This window comes from Vipera ursinii, assembly GCF_947247035.1.
Source record: "Vipera ursinii genome assembly, chromosome: Z".
Classification (NCBI taxonomy): domain Eukaryota; kingdom Metazoa; phylum Chordata; class Lepidosauria; order Squamata; family Viperidae; genus Vipera; species Vipera ursinii.
The window spans coordinates 55,030,751-55,055,121 of record NC_139517.1 but is presented as its reverse complement, the minus strand read 5'-3'; the positions used below and the strand labels follow the sequence as shown (position 1 = coordinate 55,055,121).

The 24,371-nt window shown below is 41.6% G+C and overlaps 1 protein-coding gene and 1 long non-coding RNA gene across 3 annotated transcripts in view; one reads left to right on the top strand and one right to left on the bottom strand.

Moving 5' to 3' along the window:
- ERP44 (endoplasmic reticulum protein 44) overlaps window positions 1-24,371 on the top strand; it is a 151,386-nt gene that overhangs the window by 126,238 nt on the left and 777 nt on the right. Inside the window, exons 8-12 of one of the 2 annotated variants that reach the window (XM_083377139.1) lie at window positions 363-386; window positions 11,110-11,226; window positions 14,887-14,998; window positions 15,491-15,632; window positions 20,960-21,062. In XM_083377139.1, coding sequence (XP_083233265.1) covers window positions 363-386; window positions 11,110-11,226; window positions 14,887-14,998; window positions 15,491-15,632; window positions 20,960-21,062 — 498 coding nt within the window. The remainder of the gene's footprint in view (window positions 1-362; window positions 387-11,109; window positions 11,227-14,886; window positions 14,999-15,490; window positions 15,633-20,959; window positions 21,063-24,371) is intronic. The other variant, XM_083377140.1, reaches the window with a different exon arrangement.
- LOC310648971 overlaps window positions 2,428-24,371 on the bottom strand; it is an 81,096-nt gene continuing 59,152 nt past the window's right edge. Inside the window, exon 3 of the long non-coding RNA XR_014494192.1 lies at window positions 2,428-2,520. This is a non-coding gene — a long non-coding RNA (uncharacterized lncRNA). The remainder of the gene's footprint in view (window positions 2,521-24,371) is intronic.

Here is a 24,371-nt window from a genome sequence, read left to right as displayed (position 1 = left end):
TAAGTCTAGTTTGTTAGTTTCTGAACTTAAATTGTCTTTTGACATATTTGGTCCTAACAATTGGATCCTAGAACTTAAAACTGATATTAGAGTTTCTTGTATTCAGAGCATCAGACTCTATAATTAGGCAAAGTTCTTACGCCAAAAGGATAGATCTCATTCCAAAAAGAAAACTCCCAAGAGTTACATCACCAATCTTTGAAGCATTCACTATATGGTAGGCCTTTTTTGCTGTGACATCGCAGTATAAGGGATTGATTTTTGAGAATCCAAAAGTTGATACCTTTTTAAAGATTTTTGATACTTTAATTCAAGTCATAATCATGTTCTTAAGAAAATGTTAACTTCTCTGTTGCTTACAGAATAATTACCCTTATCGATCAAAGGTTAGTGCCCAATTTTCCTATGACTCAATACTCATTTTGTTAGCTGGCATTGTGATTGAATCCTAGAACCTTCAGTAAACTATCTCCAGCTGTTGGATTAGAAATAAAATCAAGACATTTTCATATAATGTGAAATTGCAGAAAAAATATTTCTTCTTACTCTGTTTTCCATATAAACTCTAATTTACAATTCAAACATGTAGATTATGGTTAGTCACAAGCAGGTTTCTCCCAGAAAATCAGAAATCTAAAAACCTACAAATACTTTTTAAAAATAGGGTTAGTTATTCAAACAAAATAGATACCTTTGCAAATATAACAAACCTTCTTTGCTCTAATTGGTAGATATTTGCAGACTTTGAGGAGACAATAAAATGCAATAGCTGGTAGATAAATAAGATATGTTTTCAATAGAGTCCCCTCCCAAGAAAATTGCAATGTGGTTCCGAAGAGTCAGCGCTTGTCCGAGGACATCCCCGTGGTCATGTGGCCGGCATGACTAGACACCAAAGGCGCACGGAACGCTGTTACCTTTCCACCATAGTGGTCCCTATTTTTCTACTTGCATTTTTATTTGCTTCCAAACTGCTAGGTTGGCAGAAGCTGGGACGAGTAACAGGCACTCACTCTGTTAGGCGGCACTTGGGATTCGACCCGCCAAACTGCCGACCTTCTGATCGACAAGCTCAGCATCCTAACCCACTGAGCCACCGCGTCCATTTATTTATGCTTAGGCATAACTAAATAGACCAGTCTCAGTCCCTCAGATAATTAGCTAATAATTAAGAATGTAATCCAGAAAATCCCCTATCCTTTTTCTTCTGCAAACAAAAACAAAAAAGCCATAGCTTTCTTAGGGGGCTTTTAAAAATTTGCATTTTGACATGAAGGCTTCATAAGAAAAGAAATTAAAAAACTATAACCTCCTGCCAATTTAGTTCTGTTTCCTAATTACTTTTATTTTCAACTATATTTCTTACTATACTTAATCTTGAATAGATATCGTGAAAATCAGTACTATTATTCAATTTCTTGAACAATTTTATTGATAGTATTTATTTATTCAATTTATATCACTATCCATCAATTTGAGAAACACTGGATGATGAACAAAATAAAAGCATAACATTAAAGCCAAAAAGAAAAAATGAAGACTATTGTAGAATTTCTACTTATCATATGCATTCATGCAACAGGTCCAATAACAAACATTTCTGTACTTAGGCAGTGCTTTTTTTGAAGAAAAAAAAAGGTGTCAGAACTCACACACATCATACAACCTACCTTGCCTACCCTACAAGTTTTACCTTTGTAGTTGGAAAAAAAACCCTTCAATTTTTAGTGTATCTAAAAGACTAGGATTTTGTTCAAGATAAGTTAATACTATTAATGTTATCATGCACTGTGTGGCTTTAAATTACAAGAAGGCATTTTATTAATCTTTTGGGACATTAACAACTGGCATACCCATTTAGTTTAATGAGTGGAAATGTCAGCTTTCTATGTGGAATGAAATTGGCCCAATAAAACAAAATTTGGTTGCTTTTAAAAAGATTGAATTATTTTTAAGAAGTTGTCAAACAAGGTGGAAAAAGTTACAATTGGGGTTTAATATGGATATTGACTTGAAACAAATTAAAGTTGAAACTTTGTCAGTGAACAGATTACTTTTAATTTATTTAATAGACTTGATTAAGCCTCATATTGGAGGTCTACCTTTACATCTGACCAATACATAATTAATATATATTATTAATAATAATACCTCCAAATCACAAGGCTTTATTCTTATTCTTCCCCTCTGCAGTTTGAATATAAAGTATAAAAGACTAAAAAGAGATTTTTGTAGACATCCCAGCCTTTGAACTACCCAAGGAACCAAAACAGCAAAGTTTCACTGTCAGGCAAGCTTCCACGCCAGCAACCTTTCTTTCCTCTCACTTTGCCTCTTTTTAACCTCACACACACACCACCTTCTGTAAGGAAAGGCAAAAGGCTCACTCACCCTCTCATGAAAGACAGCCTCCATGTTTATGTGTCTCCCACCACCACCATCAGCTTCCACACCACATGGTTCGACCCAGCCAATCAAGCCACGCTCTGGCTGTGGTGCTTTGGCACCTCATGGCTCCTCCTAGAGGAGGCAGGCAGCACCAGAGGTTATCCTGTTTGCACTGTAATGCCAGCGGGGCATTATCAAAAGCAAATGAGGATAGGAAGGGCAACAATAGGAAAAGAACGCAACTCTGGAAAATCCATTAGAAAAACGGTGCTGAAACTCCGTTCCGGTGCATTCTATGACAAAAAAAGCCCTGTACTTAGGTATTTACTTCTATAGCAAGAATTAAAAAAGCAAGGCAAAACAAAGAATTTGCAGTATGTTAAGATAATATCAGTCTTTAAAAAATTGTATTTGGGGCTTCCAGTTTGTGATTGCAGCCCTGATGGACGCGTGGAGGTGACCTCGTCACCAGCATCCAGTTTTAGCCCACTGGGGGACCCTGGAAAGGGTCGAAAGTGGCCCTGTAGGGGCAATGAGCAAGGAAAGGACCTCTGATCGTGGAAGGGTGGCAGCCCTTCTGCTTGATCCGCATCAGCTCTTCAAACTGACGAGGAAAAGACCAGCCATAGTAATATGGCTCATCACTAAGCTGCTGACAGCCAAAGTCAAACTTACTACCAAGCACACTAAAAAGAATGCGGATGAAAGTGGGTGAGATCTTATCTTCTCTTTACCCTAAGAACCTTCCTCCTGTAAAAGCTCTTTGAAGTATCTTCCCCGTGAGGAGAGAGGGAAGGGAATTTCTTTTCCACCCTCTAAGAACAGCGGTGTCTGACTACCCAGGGGAATCAAAGCTTTAAAAGAACAATTTTAATCTAAGTGGATTCATATATTTCTGAGATGTGGGGACCAAAATTTTTCCTATCTTTACTTTTGTTTTTATCTACCAAAAAAAAAAACCTGGAAAAAGAATTAGAGAAATTCAGGAATTTTTTTTAAAAAAAGAAGAAAATCTTAAATGGTATCAGTGAAATCTTGTGGTAAAGCTTGGCATGGCAATTTGTTATTTCCTAAAAAGAGACTTGGCTCAGAGCCCAGAACATAGATAAGATAAAACTTTCCTGACCTTGGCACCATCTGTGAGAGATTCAGTTGGGCAGTAAAATTGGCCTTCTTGAACTGTGAATGTAAACTTTTACTGACTATTGCTTGACAAACAACTTTTACTAGAAAGATTATTTATAAACACATGAAAGATGGATGAAGATCAGTAAAAAAAATGCCATGTTGAAAGCAATACATGAAACAATTATTTCAGCTTGTGATAAAATGAGACCTAAAATAAAAGATTAAGATGCCAGCTTAGATGCACAAAGCCAAACTTTGACTACAACCAAAGAACTAACAATGCAGAAGATAACAGAAGTGGAACAATTAAATATTAAGACAGAAGACTCAATTGACCAACAAGTACAGCTGATGGAAAACCCAGAAAAGGAAGTAACAACACAGAAAATGGAAATGACTTTCTATACAAATCAGAAGAAATTTGAGAAACAAGAACTGATTGGATTGAAGACAAATAGAGCAAACATGGGGGACTGGAATAACAGGGTGACAACTAAATGAATGGGCTAGTCCTTCCAGAAAATTGGCAATTAAATGGTCTTCTTTAATTCAACTAACATATATAAGAATGAAGGGAGATTTATTTGATGATTTAAAAGTGCTGATATGGAAGCCTAGTTGGCAAAGGAAGAAAGAATAAGGTTGAAAAACTTGGGGTTTTGATTCATTAGAGGGGATTTTATATAGTCAATTAGAGGGTTAAAGGGAGATGTTGAGATAAGGGGAATTTTGGTTATTACCGTATTTTCCGGCGTATAAGACGACTGGGCATATAAGACGACCCCCTACATTTCCTGTTAAATTATAGGGTTTGGGCTATACTCGCCGTATAAGACTACCCCTCTTCCAACGCACACCAAATAAAAATTAAAAAACATCAGATTTGATTTTAATATGGTAATTTTAATTCAAATGCTTATGACATGCAGGTGCTTAGTAGGAAAACTGTCACTTATAAACATAAGGCTGTTTGTCATCAAACATGTAAACATAAAACAGTGCAAGTGGATTAAATAATAATAATAATAATAATAATAATAATAATAATAATAATAATAATAATAATAATAAGAAGAAGAAGAAGAAGAAGAAGAAGAAGAAGAAGAAGAAGTAGTAGTAGTTGGAAGGGACCTTGGAGGTTATCTAGTCCAACCCCCTGCTAAGGCAGGAAACCCTGTACCATTTCAGACAAATGGCTGTCCAGTCTCTTCTTAAAAACTTCCAGCGTTGGAGCATTCACCACTTCTGGAGGCAGGTGGTTCCACTGATTAATTGTTCTAGCTGTCAGGAAGTTTCTCCTTAGTTCTAGGTTGCTTCTCTCCTTGATTAGTTTCCATCCATTGCTTCTTGTCCTGCTTTCAGGTGCTTTGGAGAATAGCTTGACTCCCTCTTCTTTGTGGCAGCCCCTGATTCCAGCAACCATTCCCTATTTTCCTAATTCACTTTTTCACTTTTCCTAATTCACTCTAAAGCTTTCCCTGCGCAGAGCCTTAAGTAACACAAGCTGCCTGCAATTAGTGCAGGTTCGCATCCCACCAGGCTCAAGGTTGACTCAGCTTTCCATCCTTCCAAGGTAGGTAAAATAAGGACCCAGATTGTTGGAGGCAATAAGCTGACTTTGTAATAATGCTGCTTGGGGGTGGTGAAAGCCCTAATAAACAGGCATATACACAGAATGAAGGCTATTGCTAAGCACATTGATTTGTGCTTTAAATTGTAAGCCACCCTGAGTCTTCGGAGAAGGGCAGGATATAAATGGGATTTTAAAAAAAAAGACCAAATGGGAGATCCGCTCCAGGTTTTCCAGCCAGCCTGCCCAGTTCCTGAGTCAAATGTGTCCTTAGAGCTAAGCCGCTGCTCTGGCTGCTGCCTTCCCCACCTGCCTTTGAAGTTGGGATATACTACAGCTGCTCTACAACTTTAGAAGGAAAGACGCCCAGACCCCAGCCTGTAGAAAATCACACACTGCAGCTTCTTCTCCAATTGGTGCTGCTTTCCCTGCGCAGACTAAATGGGAGATCCGCTCCAGGTTTTCCAGCCAGCCCTGTCCCCAAATTTTCAGCACCTGGCGTATAAGACGACCACTGACTTTTGAGAAGATTTTCATGGGTTAAAAAGTAGTCTTATACGCCGGAAACTACAGTAGATTTAAAATAACTGGAAACTAGTTGAAAATAAGGATTTGATTTGTTTAATATTGAAAAATTAGATCTAAAAGGGAAAAGAAAATGAATTATCATGAATATGTTTGACTTTTTGATTAACCCAGGCAATATATATAATGGCTTTGATTTATTAAAGGGGATATTGTATTATTAAGTAGATGACTTAATATGGTGGGAAATAAATAACTTTTAGGAAATAGAACAAGATTATATTTAAATAGATAAAATGGTCATCAACCACCCCACTGGTGTGAGAGACCAGTTGGGGTAGGTTTATCCTAGTAGCCCGTACTCTGTCCACCCCAGGTTGGATGCCCAGCTGTAGTGAGAGGGCTGTTGGGCTTTGTTTGCCTGGTTCCGGCTCAGGTGAGAGCAGAGCCGGATTGGTGGACCTGAGGTACTTTCCGGACTCAATATCAATGTCATCTTGATATTATTTTAATACCATCTGACTATCCATTTGTTAACAACTGCCCTATGTGGATATTTTTATTATTATATGGCTCGTTTGTGCTACTCCAGTGCCGACCTGTATGCCCTCAGGAGGACACCTCCCTCCTGGTTACGACCTGCCGCCTTTTCCTCCAATCCCCTTAAGGACGGGCCCAATTGTTGGGACCCCAAGAGGTAGTTGGGCATAGATAGGGGCCTCTGGTGGAGATATATTAAGAGGCCCCTAATATGTTTTCTAGCCGGCTGTTTTAAAGGGTTAGGGAGGGAATTGGGGTGTACCCCACCAACCGGTCGTCAGTCCAGGTCTGAAATGGTTCCCGGCAAGATGGGGTTAGGGCTGGGGTCTCCTGGTTTCCCTGGCATTGGGGTGGGGTTTCAAATCCCCACAACGATTGGGAACGGCAGCAGGCGGTTACATGGAGGGCCATATCAACACCTGGGATCGCGCCCCCGCTGTCTTCAAGCGGTGGCGTACTCCGACCCTCCAGTTGGTACCCATTTATCTGGGGGTGAGAGGGATCAGGCCCCTGAGCTCAGGCTGGTGTACTTTAATGCCGGTCCGTTGTGAACAAGGCTCCCCTCGTCCGTGATTTGATCGAGGAGAAACATGCGGATCTGGCATGCATTACAGAAACCTGGTTGGGCTCAGAGGGAGGTGTCCCTCTGACTGAGCTTTGCCCTCCAGGTTTCTGTGTGTTACATCGGCCACGGGCTCAGGGCAGGGGCGGTGGGGTGGCGGTAGTTATACGGGAGACCTTATGTCCGCGGGAGACCACTATTGTACAGATAGGCGGGAGTGAATCCCTCCTCCTGAGGTGTGGCCCTGGGGCTCAGTTGGGCTTGTTGCTAACATACCTGGTGCCCAGCTGTGTAGCAACGGCCCTGCCTGAGCTTCTCGACATCCTCTCAGGGTTGACGGTTGAGTTTCCCAGACTTATAGTTCTGGGCGACTTTAACCTGCCTTCTCTGGGAGGGTCGTCTGAGTTGGCCCGGGAGTTCATGGCCTCCATGACAGCCATGGACTTGACCCAAGTAATTCAGGGTCCGACTCATGGGGGAGGACACACTCTCGACCTAGTTTTCTTATCTGGGCAGTGGTTTGATGATCTGGGAGGGGGCTCGCCAACTATTGTCCCCCTGTCATGGTCCGATCATCACCTCCTGCGGTTGGTTTTCCACTATGCCACCCCCCGCTTCTGGGCTGCGGAACCGACCAGGTGGTTCCGCCCCAGGCGTCTAATGGATCCGGAACGGTTCCAGACGGTGCTTGGGTCTATACCTATCCCCCTCGCTCACAGCCCGGCCGACGCCTTGGTGGATGCCTGGGAAAGGGCTGCCACCGAGGCGCTCGACCGTGTTGTACCCTCGCGACCCCTGACCCGGCGCAGATCCTGGTGGGCTTCATGGTTTTCTGTGGAGCTCTGGGAGATGAAGCGTCGGAGACGAGGTCTAGAGAGCTGTTGGAGATCCAGCCGGTCTGAGTCTGACCGGTTGCGGTTAAGAAACTTTACAAGGTCTTATCTCACGGCAATGAGGACAGCGAATTCTAATTACTTCGCTGCCCTCATCGCATCCGCAGATAATCGCCTGGCCGCCCTGTTTAGGGTGACTCGCTCCCTCCTTAATCAGGAGGTGAAGGAGGAGCCCTTGCAGGGACGAGCCGAGGAGTTTAGCTATCATCTGATGGACAAAATTGCTCAGATTCGAGCCGGTTTGGATTCTGACTGGGCAGAGACTGACGGGGAGGAATCGAGCGGTCTAGAGAATGTTACCTGGGGTGAATTCGATCCTGTGACCCCAGATGAGGTGGACAGGATCATGAGGAGACTGAGTTCCGCCACATGTTTATTGGACCCATGCCCCTCCTGGCTGGTATATGCAGCCCGGGAGGAGACACGAGGCTGGTTCCAGGCAGTAATAACTTCTTCCTTGAGGGAGGGTACCTTCCCTGCCACCTTGAAGGAGGCGGTGGTGAGGCCCCTCCTCAAGACGCCTGCCCTAAACCCAGCTATTTTGAACAACTATCGTCTGGTCTCCAACCTTCGCTTTCTTGCGAAGGTGGTTGAGAGCGTGGTGGCACTTCAGCTCCCTCTGTTCCTGGAGGAAACTGATTATCTTGACCCATACCAATCGGGCTTCAGGCCCGGGTACAGCACAGAGACGGCATTGGTTGTGCTGGTGAATGATCTCTGCTGGGCTCGGGACAGGGGTTGTTCCTCTGTCCTAGTCCTATTAGACCTCTCAGCGGCTTTTGATACCATCGACCATGGTATCCTACTGCAGCGTCTGAGGGGGTTGGGAGTGGGGGGCACTGTTTTACAGTGGTTCTCCTCCTACCTCCTGGGCCGCTCGCAGTCGCTGTTGACGGGAGAGCAGAGGTCCGCCCCGAGGCCACTCGTTTGTGGAGTTCCTCAGGGGTCGGTCCTCTCTCCCCTCTTGTTCAACATCTATATGAAGCCGCTGGGTGAGCTCATTCGTGGTTTCGGGGTGGGGTATCATCAGTATGCTGATGATACCCAGCTTTTTCTTTCCACCCCGAACCAACCCAGTGATGCCCTCGACGTGATGTCCCATTGCCTGGAAGCGGTCCGGGTTTGGATGGGGAGAAACAGGCTTCGTCTCAATCCTGTCAAGACTGAGTGGCTGTGTATGCCGGCATCTCAGACTAACCAATCTTTTCCATCCTTAACTATGGGGGGTGAGGTGTTACCCCCCGTTGATAGGGCCCGCAACTTGGGTGTCCTCCTGGATTCACGGCTCAGTTTGGAAGATCATATAGGAAGCGTGGCCAGGGGAGCTTTTGCCCAGGTTCGCCTGGTGCGCCAGTTACGGCCCTATCTGGACCGAGATGCCCTACGCACAGTCACCCATGCACTCGTGACCTCCCGGCTAGACTACTGCAATGCTCTCTACATGGGGCTGCCCCTGAGGACCACTCGGAGGCTTCAACTGATGCAGAATGCAGCCGCGCGAGTTGTAATGGGAGTCTCCCGATACTCCCATGTAACACCTCTTCTCCGGGAGCTGCATTGGCTTCCGGTTGCCCTCTGGGTGAGATTCAAGATGCTGGTGATGACCTATAAAACCCTAAATGGCATGGGCCCGGATTATCTAAAGGAGCACCTGCTGCCAGCGTCAATTTCCCATCGTCCTGTGTGCTCCCACAGGGAGGGCCTCCTCAGGGTACCGCCGGTCAAGGATTGCCGACAGGCGATCCACAGGGGGAGGGCGTTCTCTGTTGGCGCGCCTTCCCTATGGAATCAACTGCTAATGGAACTCCGGACTGCCCCAGACCTTCGTTCATTTCTCCGGGACCTAAAAACCTGGCTCTTTGAGCTATCTGGTCTGGACTGAGGGGTTTAATGTTTTTAAATTGTGATTTAATTTTTGTGGCTAGACTTAATTTATTTTAATTTTATATTGGATTGTTTTTAAATTTTGCCTTGTAAACCGCCCTGAGTCCTTTGGGAATAGGGCGGTATATAAACTGAATAAATAAATAAATAAAATGTGTACTTTGGACATTATTGTTTGTTATGAAGTGAGATAAGGGAAATCTTGATCACCAAAGGTCTGAAAATTATGGATATCAAAGGTTAAATTGGAATATTGATGAGAAGTCAAAAATTATGTAAAAATTAATAACAGGATATGGATTATTTATGAAGATTGAATGTAATTAAGATACGTATAAACTAAAAATTTATTGATAAATGTAATAATGATGTTTTTATTGAGCTGATATAATTAGAAATGTACTAGTTTGAATACGAGATAGTAAATATTAAGGGAAAAAGAGAAGAAATATCTGATGTTGTAACCTGAGATTTGCACTAAAGATTTTGTTATTGAATTTTTGATTAACCCAGTCACCACGTTGCTTTTTAAATACTCAAATGTAAAATTGGAAAATTGAAGAAGGAGAGTACAAAAGTTGAGTTGAAAGTAAACATTAAGAAAACTAAGATCATGGCATTTGGCCCTCTCAATCCCTGGCAAATAGATAGGGAAGAAATGGAGGTAGTGACAGATTTTATTTTCCTGGGCTCCAAAATCACCGCAGACAGGGACTGCAGCCAAGAAATTAAAAGACGCTTGCTCCTGGGGAGGAAAGCCATGGCAAATCTAGACAGCACACTAAAAAGCAGAGACATCACCCTGCCAACAAAAGTGCGTATAGTCAAGGCTATGGTCTTCCCAGTTGCAATGTATGGCAGTGAAAGTTGGACCATAAGAAAGGCTGAGCGCCAAAGAATTGAGGCCTTTGAACTATGGTGCTGGAGAAGACTCCTGCGAATCCCTTGGAGGACTCCAAGGTGATCAAACCGGTCAGTCCTAGAGGAGATCAACCCTGACTGCTCTTTAGAAGGTCAGATCCTGAAGTTGAAACTCAAATACTTTGGCCACCTAATGAGAAGGAAGGACTCACTGGAGTAGACCCTAATGCTGGGAAAGTTTGAGGGCAAGAGAAGAAGGGGATGACAGAGAATGAGGTGGCTGGATGGAGTCACTGAAGCAGTAGGCGTGAGCCTAAATGGACTACAGAAGATAGTAGAGGACAGGAAGGCCTGGAGGAACGTTGTCCATGGGGTCACGATGGGTCGGACACAACTTCGCAACTAACAACAAGAAGAAGATTTTCAATGTACATATTTCTAAATAGTATGATAAGGTGAACCCTTCTCCCACTTGTTATAGTGTGTTGGTATTAACTATGAGTGATTCTGTGAGTTTCCAAGCCACTGAACTACTGCTACTGACTGTTGCTGGCCATAGTATGTGAAGCATTTTGTAATGTGCTGCTACAGGTCACAAACGTTTATAATAGAATGCCTTTAGTGCCTTGTGATATGGCCTCTTAGTTATACTTTGTTTATCAAATTTAGATACTGCCCATCTCACCCTTGGAGATTATAATATTATATTACTTTTCCTGTGTTAATTTATGCTTAATTTTAACATCATGTTTTAACAGGAAAATGCTCCAGATATGGTTTACTTGGGTTCTATGACTAATTTTGACTTGGCTTATGCATGGACTCAAGACAAATGTGTTCCTCTTGTTCGTGAAATTACATTTGAAAATGGAGAGGTAAATACTATCTGGTTATTCTGGCCTTTTATTTAAGGGATAAATGGTTACAAATGAAATTGATTTAATCCAAAATTAAGTGTCAAATGCCTTTCATTACTTTATAAAGCCACTTATTGTAAGCCTATGGGAGGATAAGCCAACCCTAGAATTTTTAACCAAAGTACTATAAAAAATGTGCCACCCACAGATAAATTAATTCTCAAACATTCTGTATATATTTTCATTATGTTCTGATTGACTTCATTTATTTTCATACTTTGTATCAATAAATGTAGTTTACCAGAACAGATTAGATTTTAAATTTTCACAGTTGGCTTAACCATTGGTGGCATATTTTTCAAGAAATTTTAATTTAGCTTATCTGTGAGTATATACTGGTACTATAAAAATGCATTACCTCATTTACCCACAGATAGGCCCATCCATGGATAATTCAAACCCATTTTTTGTGTATTTTGGAACTTAAAATCCTAAGTTTATACACACATATATAGAGTATTTATGCATTTCCAGAATATCCTTGGTGGAGCAGTGGGCTAATGCCTCCTTAAGTAACACCAGCTGCCTGCAATTAGTGCAGGTTCGCATCCCACCAGGCTCAAGGTTGACTCAGCCTTCCATCCTTCCGAGGTAGGTAAAATGAGGACCCAGATTGTTGGGGGCAATAAGCTGACTTTGTAATAATGCCACTTGGGGGGGGGGGCGAAAGCCCTAATAAGCAGGCATATACATAGAATGAAGGCTACTGCTAAGCACATTGGTTTGTGCTTAAATTGTAAGCCGCCCTGAGTCTTCAGAAAAGGGCGGGATATAAATGGGAATAAAATAAATTAAATAAATCCTTTCGTGCCTAAGTTGTCAACTAATAAAAAATTCTTCTCAGAAGCAGGTAAATAAAAATATTGAGCAATATGATGATGATGTCTATGATGATGTCTATTATATCTGGAAGTCCAGCATGAATGCTTGTTACAGATAGAAAGGCTGCTCTGGACATGTTTGAGCAGCAATGTAAATGATGAATAAAATGCAGAAAACTATATACTCTTCATTTGCTTTTTATAATGTATAAGATACCAACCAGTTATGATTATTTTTTAGTACCTTTTGGAATTTTAGACATCAAAAACATCTTTTGTATCTGATATTCTATATTTCTCTTTGTTACTCCAATCTTTCATTTCTGTGAGAGGGGGAGGGGAAAAAAACCAAGCAATTTGTGTAAACAATTCCCCCCCCCCTTGCAAAGTAGAGAGATCAGAGAGGTCAACTTACACGGATTGTGATGGTGATTACAGAATTCGTGAATTGGTTGTAAAGTTATTTTTTTCAGGAATGTCATAACTTCAAGTTCTCACTGAATTAGATATTCTGTAAGTAAGAACTATTTCAAATTGAGAGACCAATTTGATTTTTTTTTTCATTTGAGAAGGGATTTATGAGTAGGTAGAGTGGTATTCCTATTGCCTAAGCATTTTGCAAAATCTATATGTACAGGTAATCCTCAACGTAACAACTGTAATTGGGAATGGGAATTCAGTCATGCTTTTGTTTTGTAGTGGTCATTAAAGGAACCCATTAATTTAAATGGGCATTTATGTTGGAAACTGGAAAGAACAATCACAAATCACAGTCTTGTGACTGCAGAACGCTGTGGCCAGTCATAAAGCTGACCTGCCCAACATACATTCACATGACTGTGGAGTGTGTGTGTGACCATTAGTGATGGCCAGGGTGCCTTACAAGGCATAAAGGACCCATTCCATAGCCACCATAACTTCAAAGAGTGGTTCCTAATTCACCCCCTCCTCAAACACCTATCACTTGATCCCACCTGCCCAATTTCCCATCTTCCTTTTTTTTAGAGAAAATGGTAGAAAAGGTAGTTGTTTGGCAGCTTCAGAGGGTTCTAGATGAAGTGGATTATTTAAATCCCTTTCAGTCAGTATTCAGTATTCTGGCCCGGTTATGAGATAGAAATACTCACTCTTGTGGATGATCTCTGGCAAGATCAGGATTGGGGTAGTACAACTATCCTTGCTTTTCTTGACCTCTCAGCAGCCTTCAATACCATTGACCATGGTATCGTTTTGGGCCAGCTATGGGATCTGTGGCTGGGTGGCATAATCTTGCATTGGTTCGTCTTCTTTCTCCAAGGCTGGTCCAAATCAGTATTGATAGAAAGTGAGAGAGCCAGCCCATGGACACTCTTCTGTGGCATATCACAGGTCTATTCTCTCCACTCCTTTTAAACATTTTAACATCTACATGAAGCCTCTGGGTGAGATCATCTGTCATCATGGTTTAAGGTATCATCAGTATGCGAATGATACTCAACTTTATGTCTCTACCCCTATTATACCCAAATAATACTGTTACTGCCATTTTACAGTGCGTAAGAGGCTTTTGGGCATGGATGGGGGACAACAGACTTTGACTAAACCCTGGCGAGACCAAATGGCTTTCGGTGCACCAAGCTTCCATATCCAGGATTTTAAACCAATTCTGGATAGAATTGCATCTCAAACAGACCTAGTCTGCAACTTGGTGGTTCTCCTGGACTTGTAATTCCAGCTTGAAGAGCAGAGGGCAGTCACAGTTAGGGGAGCTTTTGCACAACTTTGGGTTGTGTGATGGTTGTGGCTTTTCTTGGATCAGGAATCCTGTGCTCAGTCATTCAAGCCCTGATCACCCCAGTTTGGACTACTGCAATGCATTCTACATGGGCCTGTCTTTGAAAGCATTTGGAAGTTTTAACTGATGCAGAGTGCAGTGGCATGTACAATCTTTGCATCTCCTAAAGTGTTCCATGTTACACTGTTCTGCAAGCTTCACTAGCTGCCATTTTGCTTCTACGTGCAATTCAAGGTGTTGGTTACCTATAAAGATCAGCATGGCATGGGTCCAGGTTACTTGAGGAACTATGTCATCGGTGCTTGCAGAGGAGACATGCTTCAGATCTTTTTAGTCAAGGAATTGTGTCTAGCGAGTCCAGGAGAAGAGCCTTCTCTGCTGCAACCCTATTCCTTTAGAACATCTTGTTCTCTTGAGGTGAGATTGGTTCCCACTCTTCTGACCTTCTGCATGAGCCTGAAAACCTGGCTCTGTCAGTTGGCTTGAGGACTTAATGGGGGAGTACTAAACTAGAGTTGACTGATCGACTAAGAGCAACTCCCACCTCCTCCACCTCCCCAGTACATTCTGATCTCTGCATTTTTACTGCAATTTTATTGTGATTTTATACATTTACATATATATTTATGGTTTTGTTTTGATATTGTAAGCTGTTCAGAGTCACCTTGCAGCGAGATGGGTAAAAAAAATAATAATAAATGAAATAAATAAAATGACTGGTTGTAAGTTGAGGATTACTTCTATATCAATTAGCATATATAACTGTTTTCTTGAGGGAGTTAACATTAATCAATAAATATATAGAATTATTTTTGTTCAATCCTTATATTTATTTATTATATAATTTTTAATGATTATAAAACTTTTGATTAAATTGGTGAGATTAGTATTGTATTAATTTCTGATTTATCCCTTATGTACTCATCCCTCATTAAGAGTGTATGAGTACACAGATAAAACCTGTACATTAACTAAAAGTTAGTAGAAAATTGATGGTCTATTAATATTTTTCTTTCTATATAGGAATTGACAGAAGAGGGTCTTCCTTTCCTTATACTCTTTCATATGAAAGATGATACAGAAAGTTTAGAAAGGTTCCAACAGGAAGTTGCACGACAGTTAATAAGTGAAAAAGGTAGATGTTTGCTGTAATTATATATATATATATATATGTATATTGTATTATATCTTTTAATTAATTGAATTAGGTGTTAGACTGAGTTGGCAAAATTGTTAGTTTTCTCTTATCCACAAGAACGATAATTATTGATGCTGTGTTTTCTTATTATGTAATATTTCAGCTTAATACTCTTTTACCACTGAAAATATTAAGGCTTATTCTTGTGCACATTTAATGGAAAGTCAGCTATTACAACCTACTAACTTTTTAAAAATTCTCTGAAGATCTAGTTGTAAATAAATCTATACTCCTAAAATTACATTGTTTTTTTCCTGAAACAGTGCATTTAACCTATTTATATTAATACAAAATGGTCTTATCAACACCTTTTGTATATTCAAAATACTTTTACCCCAAACTAGATATTTACATATATTATGGTGATTTATCTTTATGTTCTTATATTACGTTCTCTAAAAATCTTAAAATTTGCTTCTAAATTTCAAGGTACCATAAACTTTTTACATGCTGATTGTGACAAGTTCAGACATCCTTTGCTCCACATTCAGAAGAGCCCAGCAGATTGTCCTGTTATTGCTATTGATAGTTTTAGACATATGTATGTTTTTTCAGACTTCAATGATTTGGCGTGAGTACATGTTTTCCTTTCATCTTCGGTCATATAGAGTTAGAAAAAAGGAAAAAAATACTTTGGAAGGAAGAGGGTAAAAATCTTTTTTCTATTCAGTTGTATCATAAAAATTAAGTCTAGAGAACATTTTTTCATAGAAAGATTTCCTTGGGGTAATGTTTTTGGAGGATTTGGTGATGGGGGATGGGGCAGAACTACTGCATACTTACGTTCATTGCTTACAAACCTCATTCAGCTCATCATTACACCATCTGTTATTACTTTTAAGGAGAGGAAGTAAATAAACATAGATGGTAATCATTAAACTATCTTTTATGGGATTATTTATTGATTTATTGGATTTATCTCTGCTGCAATAAAGGAGATTCTCAGCAACTTCCATCAATACAAAGTAATAAAATTTTTATTCTAAAATAAAAAACAAAAAACATAATATAGAATTGTTAACATGAATAGTGCTGTAATTGATGGTATCAATTCATATTTTAAATGCTTTATGAGAAGCTTAATTTTTAACAGCTTACAGAAAGCCAACCCTGCAAATTAAATTCCTATGGGGCAGACTGTTCCTAAGTGCATGCACTCCAATGGTAAAAAAAATTGCTTGTGAGCCCCATTTCTCTCACTTTATAGAAATGTGTAACCATTACAAGTTTCTTCTAGGTCAGACATGTCAAACAGAAGACCTGCGGGCCAGATGTGGCCCGACATGTTCTGTGCGGCCCGGGGACCTGCTCTGAAAAGACCGAAGGACCAGCCCGCCGCATGTCGGCCCGGACCAGCCCAGGCCGACCGGGTGCTGATCTACAACCTGGTTGCATCCATCAAAGCCAGAACTTGTTCAGCATTAAATCCATGAGGAAGCTCTGCCCCCTGGATGCGTGCACAAGCAGAGTCCGGAGTCCTGCTGGCTGTCTTGTCCCGCAGGCTGACTTCACCCAGGACGCCAGCGCTGGCCATCTCCTGTGTGCACACCCGGGGGTGGGGCATGGGGCAGAGGTGGTGAGGCAGGTCCTTGTTGGTTCCAATGGATCTTAGGCTGAGTGCGTTCTGGCTTTGATGGACGCAACCAGGTTGTAGATCAGCGCCACACACACACACACCAGCACCTCCAGCCTCGCAGCCCCAGGAGGTATTCCTTTCAACGGGACTACCCCCACCTGCCCACATGGTATAGGAATGGCCAGCAGCAGCATGTTAGTGCTGGTAATCTCTCCCCCTCCCATCACCCCTTCCTGAGCACAGGGGAAGGAAAGAGATGAGAAGGCGAAGGAAGGAACAGAGGGAGGGAGGGAAAAAGGGAGGGAGGGAGGAAGCAACAGGGAAAAAGGAACAGGGTGAGAGGAAGGAAGGAAGGGAGAGTGGGAGGGAGGGAGAGAAAAAGGGAAGAAGGAACAGGGAGGAAGGAATGGAGGGTGGGAGGGAGGGAGGAAGGAACAGAGGAAGAAAGGGAGGGTGGGAGGGAGGGACCATGTCCCGGCGCTCGCCCCGGTCCCATCTTCCTCCAGAGATCCTCAGATCTGTCCCTGTCCTGCCCAGGCACCCCTGAAATGAGTGATGTCAACCTGGCCACACCCAGCCAGTAGGCCACACCCAGCCAGTAGGCCATACCGTCCAGTAGGCCACACCCACTCAGCCCCTCGAGGGCAACCACAATGGTGATGTGGCCCTCAATGAAATTGAGTTTGACACCCCTGTTCTAGGTCATATATTTCAGATAGGTTGAAGATTGTTTCATTATATGTATATAGTCACCCATCTCACAAAATGTGTAAAATAAGTCATAAAATATTATTTCAAAAATTCTGTATTAAAAACATAAATCGGTATTAGTGTTAACAGAAGTAGTAGTGGAAGGTTTGATGTTATAGACAATGCAGCCACAACATGTGATATGTTTTGAAGGCCAGAAGCATTTTACAGTCCATAAAGACTGCTTCAGGCCTGGTGTAATTTTAAAGACCATTCGTAAGTCTTGGATTTACTTGTAAAAGGTAAAGATAAAGGTTCCCCCGCACGTGTGTGCTAGTCGTTTCCGACTCTAGGGGCCGGTGCTCATCTCCGTTTCAAAGCCAAAGAGCCAGCGCTTGTCCGAGGACGTCTCCATGGTCTTGTGGCCGGCATGACTAGACACCAAAGGCGCACGGAACGCTGTTACCATCCCACCGTAGTGGTCCCTATTTTTCTACTTGCATTTTTACGTGCTTTTGAACTGCTAGGTTGGCAGAAGCTGGGACGAGTAACAGGCGCTCACTCTGCTACGCGGCACTCGGGATTTGACCCGCCAAACTGCCGACCTTCCGATCGACAAACTCAGCGTCCTAACCCACTGAGCCACCGCGTCCCCGGATTTACTTGTACTGTACATTAATTATGGGAAACAATTCTACATTCATGTGCAAATGAACATATCAGTCCACCATTGTTCTCAGTCACAAAACTTGAGTTTACAGAGGAGAATCATTTTATGCTGCTTCCAACTACTCCCAATTCCCCACCTTTAGTCTCTCATATGTCATCACATCTTCATAGTTATTTTTCTGAGCAGATTTCTAAACAAAGCAGTAACTAGAAGGAGCTACCATATTTATTTTGCAAGACTGGCTTCAAAGCTTCACAGAAGAATTTTTTAAAATCAAAGATAATTCTGGAGATTGGTGCTGAAATTTTGAGTATGCCGTTTCTTATTTAAAATTCTTTTTTAAATAAGAGGTTACACTGAAGCAGGAAGGCTTGCACACACTAAAAAGGTGTTTGTGGATTGATTTGATAATTTGTTTTGGTTAATTTCTGTTTCTTTATACTTACTAGTTGAGTTTTTTATTCTTGAAATTCTGGCAGTTACAATTCTATCTTCACATAGTCTTTAGTGTATGGATAAAATAGATTATCTCAGAAGAAATTAAATTGATGTCCTTTTAACATTCATTTCTGTTCTTGCAATTACTTAAGCAGGAGAGCTTTCAGAAACATTTTTATCAATATAACTTACAGATAGCCATTTGTACTTTATAAACACTGCATTTGGCACTTAATGTTCTCTGCAATATTGTGGTGAGCAGGGAGTTGAAGGTAGCAAGCAATGAAATTATTGGGCAGCTAAGCTCTCTAGGAATTAATAAAGAGGCAAAATGCTGCCATGCTTTCAGGCAGTCACAGACATAAAAAAGAGATAATATAATTTGTCTCCCAGTTATAATTCAGTTCCTGATCCTGCATTATTAATCCTAAAAATATCTTGAATATGTGAAATATAGTTAATATGAATTAAGAAAGATTCATATTTTTTGTTTAGACTTTGAGCTAATCTTTTGAATTTAGTGTAAAGACTTGCTTGCTCCTTTGCTTAAGCTATGGAATAGCCTTCCAGCGGAAGTACTCAATTCCCTCTATTTGCCTGCTTTTAAATATTTTTTAAAATTAAAAGCCATATTGAGATATAAAGAATGGAGACTTAATTTCCCTGACAATGTTTAAAGAAACAATGGTTGGAAACTGATCAAAGAGAGAAGAAACCTGGAATTAAGAAGAAACTTCCTAACAATGAGGACAATTAACGAGTGGAACAGCTTGACTTCAGAATCATGGGTGCTCCCATCACTGGAGGTTTTTAAGAAGAGACTGGACAGTCACTTGTCTGAGATGGTATAGGTCCTTCTGCATGAGCAGGGGGCTGGACTAGAAGACCTCCAAGGTCCCTTCCAACTCTGTTCTGTTCTATTCTATTCTATTCGGGGTGAGCGCCCCTCCCTGGCCACAGGGCCCCTCCCCCCTCTGGGGACAAGTAGGGAGGGATGCGAAAGGGACCGCGGGAGTCCCATCCGCTGGGCTGAAGGAGGTTTGGCAGGCTGAAGTCCAGCAAGTGACTCTTCTCCACCTGTTGAACTGAGGCCTGCCCGGCAACACCGGGGTCTTTCTGGCGCTGAGTGTTCCTCTCCTCTCCCTTGGCAGAGGGAGCAAGCGAGGGCCCTGGCTGGGATGAGTCCTCGCAGCTGGGCCAGTGAGACGGAGCCAGAGGCGGCAGGGTCAGGCTCGCAGCAGCCACCCAGGGCCTTCCTCCAGGCCAGAGAGCGGTGGCACTCCTCCTCCGCCTCAGGAGACCCAGGCCCAGGAGTGCCACGGCACACTTTCCTCCGCTACCAGCTCAGTCTCATGGAATCCGCTTACATTTTTCACTGCCCCCCAGGGCCGAACCTCCCGGCCAGATTCCAGGCTTCAGCGGCTCCCCCCATCGCCCCCAAGCCCAGCACCATCCCCCACCCAGCCTCACCCATCACTGGCATTCTGCCTGCTCAGCGCGAAGCAGAGGCAGTGCCACTGCCACCACACTGCGCCCCTCACAGCCCTCTCCTGGGCTTTGAATGGCACCCCTCCCGAGCCTGCCTCACGGCCCCAGCTGCCCCACCTGCCCCCCTCCCCTGAACCAGAACCCTCTCCGGGACAGGAGAGACCCCTTTTGACTCCTCTGGGACCCTGTTCCCCCCCGCAGAGGAATCCCTACCCCCCCGCCGCACCCCAGAGGGGCAAGCGTCCCCCAGCCCAGCCCAGGGCACCAATAGAAGGGCAATGGACTGGGAGGAGCTGCCCAGCCCCACAGCAAATTCTCCCCTGAGGGCTGGTGTAAGGGAAACAGCCCCCAAGAAAGGGGCTTCCCCAGGAGCTGCTCCAGGCCAGGCTGGGACCATGCACAGAGGGTCAGAGGGCGAGAGACGCCGAGCAGAGCAAGGCAACCAGCCCAACCATGAGTGGCCGGCCTGACTGCCCGGCTTCTGCCCGCTCAGCAGAGCTGGGGTTTCCTGCTTGGAGAAGGTGCCCGAGGGCTGCCCCCACCTGCCCACCTGGAGAAGGTGCCCTTGTGTCCGAGGGCGGCCCCCACCTGCCCCTCCCTGCCCCCCTGCGGCCAGAGCAGAGCAGCGGCTGGCTCACTGCATGTTCACACGGCTGAGCCTGGCTTCGTCTGCTCCCAGGACTGTGATCACACAAACGTGCAATGTCTGAGCAAATAAACCACTATTCTATTCTATTCTATTCTATTCTATTCTATTCTATTCTATTCTATTCTATTCTATTCTATTCTATTCTATTCTATTCTATTCTATTCTATTCTATTCTATTCTATTCTATTCTAAATGAGCCTACTCTAGGCTTCATTATGTATGTACTGGCTACTATAGCTCTTATGATGATCATGGGGTTGACTAGTGATTGAAATGATTTGATAATTTTTATATCTAATCTTTATTATATGGCACTTTTTGAGTTGGATTTTATGCTATCTAAAGTGCAGTGTTTAATATTACTTAAAATGTGATATATCATTGCAGTGTTCCTGGTAAACTCAAGCAATTTGTACTAGATTTACACTCTGGGAAATTGCACAGAGAGTTTCATCATGGTCCAGATCCAACAGATATAGCACCTGGTCAGGTAAGAAATAAAGTATTCCAATACATCTACATTAAGAGAACATTGGAATTTCTCCCATGAAAGCAGCATAAATTTCAAAAATAGAGCAGGATAGGATTAGGCAGCTCAGGAAATAAATGTTAGCACATCCTGTAGTGATTTGGAATATGGGTCAGCATACCTGTAGAACTTGACATCAGTTTTCTAAAGCAAGCATATATTCCCTCAATGTCACTTTACAGGGAAACCACTTCTTTAAAGAATTGTTGACAGATGCTACATGAAGAACTTCAAGTATTCTAAACTTTTTAGGCTTCAAGTCTAAAGCATCGCACAGCCTACAATAATTAAAGGCAAATAATTACTTGCTTGCTTTTTTTTCAGCAAGATTTGAAATAATTCTTGGTATATTCCAATGCCACTTCGATTCCTGATAGGATTTAACTTTCATTTAGCAGATTCTTCCAATAATACTTCCAATCACAATCCTCCTTTCCTCTTTTTTATTTTGAAACCTTCAGGGTTGTAGTGATGGTGGTGGAGCAAATCCAAGTCCATACTTAATGGTATAATTCACCGTATGATTTTGACCCAATCAGTTTTTATCATTGATGTAGAGAAAAATTGGAGAAGGAAATATATTTATATCATTTTAAACTCATACAATACATGCATCTAACATATTTTTAAATACATGTATCTGTTATTCCTATTAGATCTTCACACTTTTTTGCCTAGAACAAAATATCTCTCTTCAAAGCTGTAGTTCTAGCTCTCCACTTAGGTTTTAAAACAACTAACTTTCTATTTTATTGCTTCTCATTGCTTGTCAGAGCTTTAAAATGGAAAAAAAAGTTCTTTCAATGCTTGCAGAACAAAAATGTTTCCTGGCAATCAATATCTAGTCAATTAAAAGCTAGTAACAGTGTTTTAAGACATTAAGATCAGTCTTCCAAATAGCCTTATTCTACTTGCTTTTCTTCCATATGAATCTAAGGAATTCTTTGGAACCCAATTGATACAGCGTCTCAGGTAACCTATTCTCATAGTCATAACAATCACCACAAAATGTCCAATTAGCAACTCTGAGTGCCAGCAAACACGAGACTTGATTTGTCAGAGAGCTTATTTGTCAGAGCTTTACCTAAGCTAAGTCAAGCTTAGCAGCTCTGTAATTCTAAAAATAGAGGGTAACCTGGAATGCCCTTTGGGTAGAAATGTAAGGTTTTAATTCAGATAATAAACATATAACAAACCAAAGAGGTTTTTTGCTATAAGTAATTCCTTTACTCTTTTGCTCCTTTTCTGCTTCTAACCATCTGTATATCAACTGTTTAGCATCGATTCAAGAAGATGAATTTTAATATCTTACTGTTAAATTAGATTCTATGATAGGAGAAGCTAGTGGGAAAAATAAAAAGCACAGGAAGCTCATGTTGGTCACATAAAAAGTTCAGTGAAATCTGAACACAAAAAGGGAAGTAGGAAGGAAAAGTTAGTAAGGGGTGTCAGAAAAGCTAAAAATCAGAATACAATTGACAAAGGATACGTATAAAAAAAACCTAAAAACCATCTTCCAAAATATTCAAAATAAAAGAAATTAAAAGATTCAGGATACTATCTACTCAGTGAATAAGGTAAAAGACCAACTGGAGAAAAAGAAAAGTTAGTATTAATTAAGCCCTATTCTGGCTCTGTCTTCTCCAACAAGAGGGCATTTATTCCATGAGGCGGTTGTGAAGAATATGATTGAAATTTGTACTTTTATGTCATTATTATCTCTCTTGGATGTGTGGAGATATAAATATCCTGCAGAGAAAGAATATGCCTACTACTCTTCAGTTCATTAAACTATTGGAAAGATAGATATGTGTTGGATTTCTAATTCATTGTTAATCAACTTTATAGACCTGGAGGTGGCAGCTCTTACTTACATGGTTAATAATCCAATAATTGAAAGGCTAAGCAGATGAACTCGTAGATCAAATAACTGGAGACTTAATGACTTATTATTATAAGAGGATATTCAACTAATTATTAGCAGGAATCTTCCAAAACAATTTAATTTCTGATTTATCACATCCCCTTTTTGTTCAAATTGAATAAGGTGTCAGTTGTCTGTGAAATTGCATTTCAGGTTGCCTATGATAAAATAGCACAGTAGTGTTTTTTCCACTATCTACCTTATGGGTCATGTCCAAATCCACTGTACAGCTATACCTTGATCCTGCTACAGCAGCATCACTGCTAGCAATAGTGGCAGATGTCTTGTACAATTAAATATACAAAAATGCACAGTAGTTTTAAATCTTGCTGCTTGCAGCAATCCCAACATTTCCACCTTGCAAATCTTGTTTAAGGTGGTGCTTTAGAGCAAGGGTGTCAAACTCGCAACGTCACATAACGTGTTGCAACATATGACAACTTTTCCCCCATTGCTGACAATGGGGTGGGCACAATTTTGGCGTGATGCATCCCGCCCGCGGACCAGCAGTTTGACACCTTGCTTTAGAGGATTCTGTATTTGGGAACAAGCAATTCATGCAATTAATGGAAGCTGGTATTCTTTACTGTGCTGAATATCTGCTCACCTCAAACTATAAATGGAGGACAGTACATGGAATCAATAGTTCTGAATCCCTCTGCTTTTCTGGTTTGGATATTCTGGATCTCTCTTTTAATCAGTGATTTGATTTGTGTAATGATGCTGTTTTTAACTGCAAGGACATGTGTATGATGCTTAGGCAGATATTTCAGCAGCAGAAATATCTTTTGTGTTCTTGCCTGTTTTGATCAGAGGTTACATTGGATGCAGGCAGCATACATTGATTCCCATAAAGTGGTTCCATATGACATTATTGTCAGGGCTGTTGGAGGCTCACATCAGTGATTACAGTTGTTTCCTGACACAGAATAGAATATAGAATAATAGATACACTTCAGTCAGTTGGTATTTGAGATCTTCCAAATTGCTTGGTCCTCTAATAGTCACATTCATACATTGAACACTATTCAGAAATATCTCCTTTTTTCTTTATTTGTTATACATAATTTATTTCTTCTTCAAAATTCTTTTAATTAACTTGTTTCAAGCTGAGATATAAAGCATGGCAGGAGTTAAAGGAACCAAAATATGAAACTAATTGTTTAATCATATGTCCTCCCTGGATTTAACCCATTTTTATGTTTTCTGTTGTACCTACTCAGAACTGAGTCTATAAGTTTGAATGTTTCATGATCAAATGGTTCTCTGTTCAAAACAGGCGTGGTAGTAGACTTGTTTCAGAACAAATTCAGGAAGTTTTTTTTAAAGACTACCTTGAAATTACA